Genomic DNA, 1940 nt, shown 5'->3' on the forward strand with positions numbered 1-1940 from the left:
ATTATAGTTAGTTAATAGGTAATAAGGCCCTTATAAGTTGGGTTTGTGGGTTATAATAAGATTAAATTACCTTTACTTAATATCTTATATGATGCTTGTTATTGTTAATGTGTTGATAAGACTTATTAACTATGGCCTTACAACCTATTAACTAACGCTTGGTGCAAGCACCTGGATCTAAAGTGTTACCTGAGACAGGTAAAGAAGCACACACCTGTAGAGGTAGTAATGCATTCATTCAACAGACACTTGAATGAATTAGAATCCATTACAATCCATGAACATATAACAAGGTTTGGCTAATCTGACTGGGATTAATGTGAGCAGGAAATCCTTGATCGGAGGTCAGTCACACAGTCAGACACAGAAGAGACTCTGTCCCATCCTGGCTGCGGCATCGCCCTGGAGCGACGTTCATGAGAAACATTTGGACTTGTTTTTTTGTTTTTTTTCTTAAAATAAATATTTCATGTTCCACTTATTTCATGCTTTAATTGACAGATTTGAAGTGAAGTGTGACAGGAACGGCAGGAAGAGAGAGAGAGAGAGAGAGAGAGAGAGAGAGAGAGAGAGAGAGAGAGAGAGAGAGAGAGAGAGATAGAGAGAGAGAGAGAGAGAGAGAGAGAGAGAGAGAGAGAGAGAGAGACGGACTGTGTGTCTGTGCTCACTTGGGCAAGGTTGTAAATTGAGAGGAAGACATGCAGCAAAGGGCCCAGGCTGGATTTGGACCCGGGCCTCTGCGGCAAGGCCTCGGCCTATACGCACACCCTTGGATCTCAGAATTCTGCTGTATTCCTTGTTTAAACAAGCAGCTGGATATCTATAAAAGGACTGCACCCCACACACTTTCAGTACCTTATAATGCAAACCAACACTGTTCCATACACAGGGACCTCTATTCAACATCCACAGAAGGAACAACTGTCAACAAACAAACAACTCTGTAACAGTTAAGAGAGAGGAGAGGAGGAGGGGGACAAGGGGAATAACAACATCATGAAATGATCAAAACAAAACGTTCTGATGTGATGATTGCCATACATATTTGTAATATCCACGAGACATGTAATCCTACCCCCCTTCTAATACATGACCAATAAACAATGCTAGAGCTCTTCCACATACAAAACATTCCTGGAGAAAAATACTGCCTAGAGACCTGAAGGTGATTAGAACAAGTTAGAGCTTGTCTGCATGCTGCAACTTCAACTTGCTGCAGCTTTTCCCGTCAGCCAGCCAAGTCCGACATTGGCATACTGAGTAAACAATTGTAAGTGCGCTGGTATGGCTTTTCCAGCTTGTTACAGAGGCTAAAGACTCTCTGACAGCACCTCCACGTCTACCCACGGACATGGAAAGTCGGGCGTTAAAAGTAATACAATGCCATAAAATAGCATTTGTTTAGACAAACCGACGTGCTGTTATATAATCTCCATTTAATCTCATACTGCAGTGTAAAGGCAGTAAAATCCCCTCTTTAATAAAGGTTGACATTTGGATCTCCCTTGAGGACAAATCAGGTACGTACTTTAGGAAATTAATTATGCTGGCCAGGCGAGATCCCCTCTAACCGCTCAATGAGCAAACCGCTCCAGATACCTACCTGAACATTCCTCATCTTCCATGTCGGAGTCGTCAAACGTTTGGGGTTTCCTCCGAAAAGCCACTCGTCTGAAGCCTTCCATTCCCTTGTCCCCGTGCGGTGGAAGTTCCAACATCGGAAAAATCCGGAGAGCAGAAGCTCAACCGCGGTTTATTGTGAAAACACTGATGAAGACCTTAACATTACAGTGCAGCATGTCACAGTCGGTTCGTAACATAAAGCGTGGCTCACTACTACGCCCGGCTCTTAACATAAATCGTGGTTTACTGTTCAAAAGTATTTCCAAGAAATGTGATCAAACCACGTATGCGTCTGATCAATAGATCAAAGTCAGTTC

The 1940-nt window shown here is 42.9% G+C and overlaps 1 protein-coding gene across 1 annotated transcript in view; it reads right to left on the minus strand.

The window, feature by feature from the left end:
• fgd4a (FYVE, RhoGEF and PH domain containing 4a) overlaps positions 1 to 1721 on the minus strand; it is a 49678-nt gene extending 47957 nt beyond the window's left edge. Inside the window, exon 1 of the mRNA XM_084672986.1 lies at positions 1604 to 1721. Coding sequence (XP_084529112.1) covers positions 1604 to 1718 — 115 coding nt within the window. The 5' untranslated portion in view covers positions 1719 to 1721. The remainder of the gene's footprint in view (positions 1 to 1603) is intronic.
• Between the last annotated feature and the right edge of the window lie 219 nt (positions 1722 to 1940).

The sequence above is a fragment of the Hypomesus nipponensis genome, chromosome 14, assembly GCF_054491055.1.
Source record: "Hypomesus nipponensis isolate SF chromosome 14, ASM5449105v1, whole genome shotgun sequence".
Lineage (NCBI taxonomy): Eukaryota > Metazoa > Chordata > Actinopteri > Osmeriformes > Osmeridae > Hypomesus > Hypomesus nipponensis.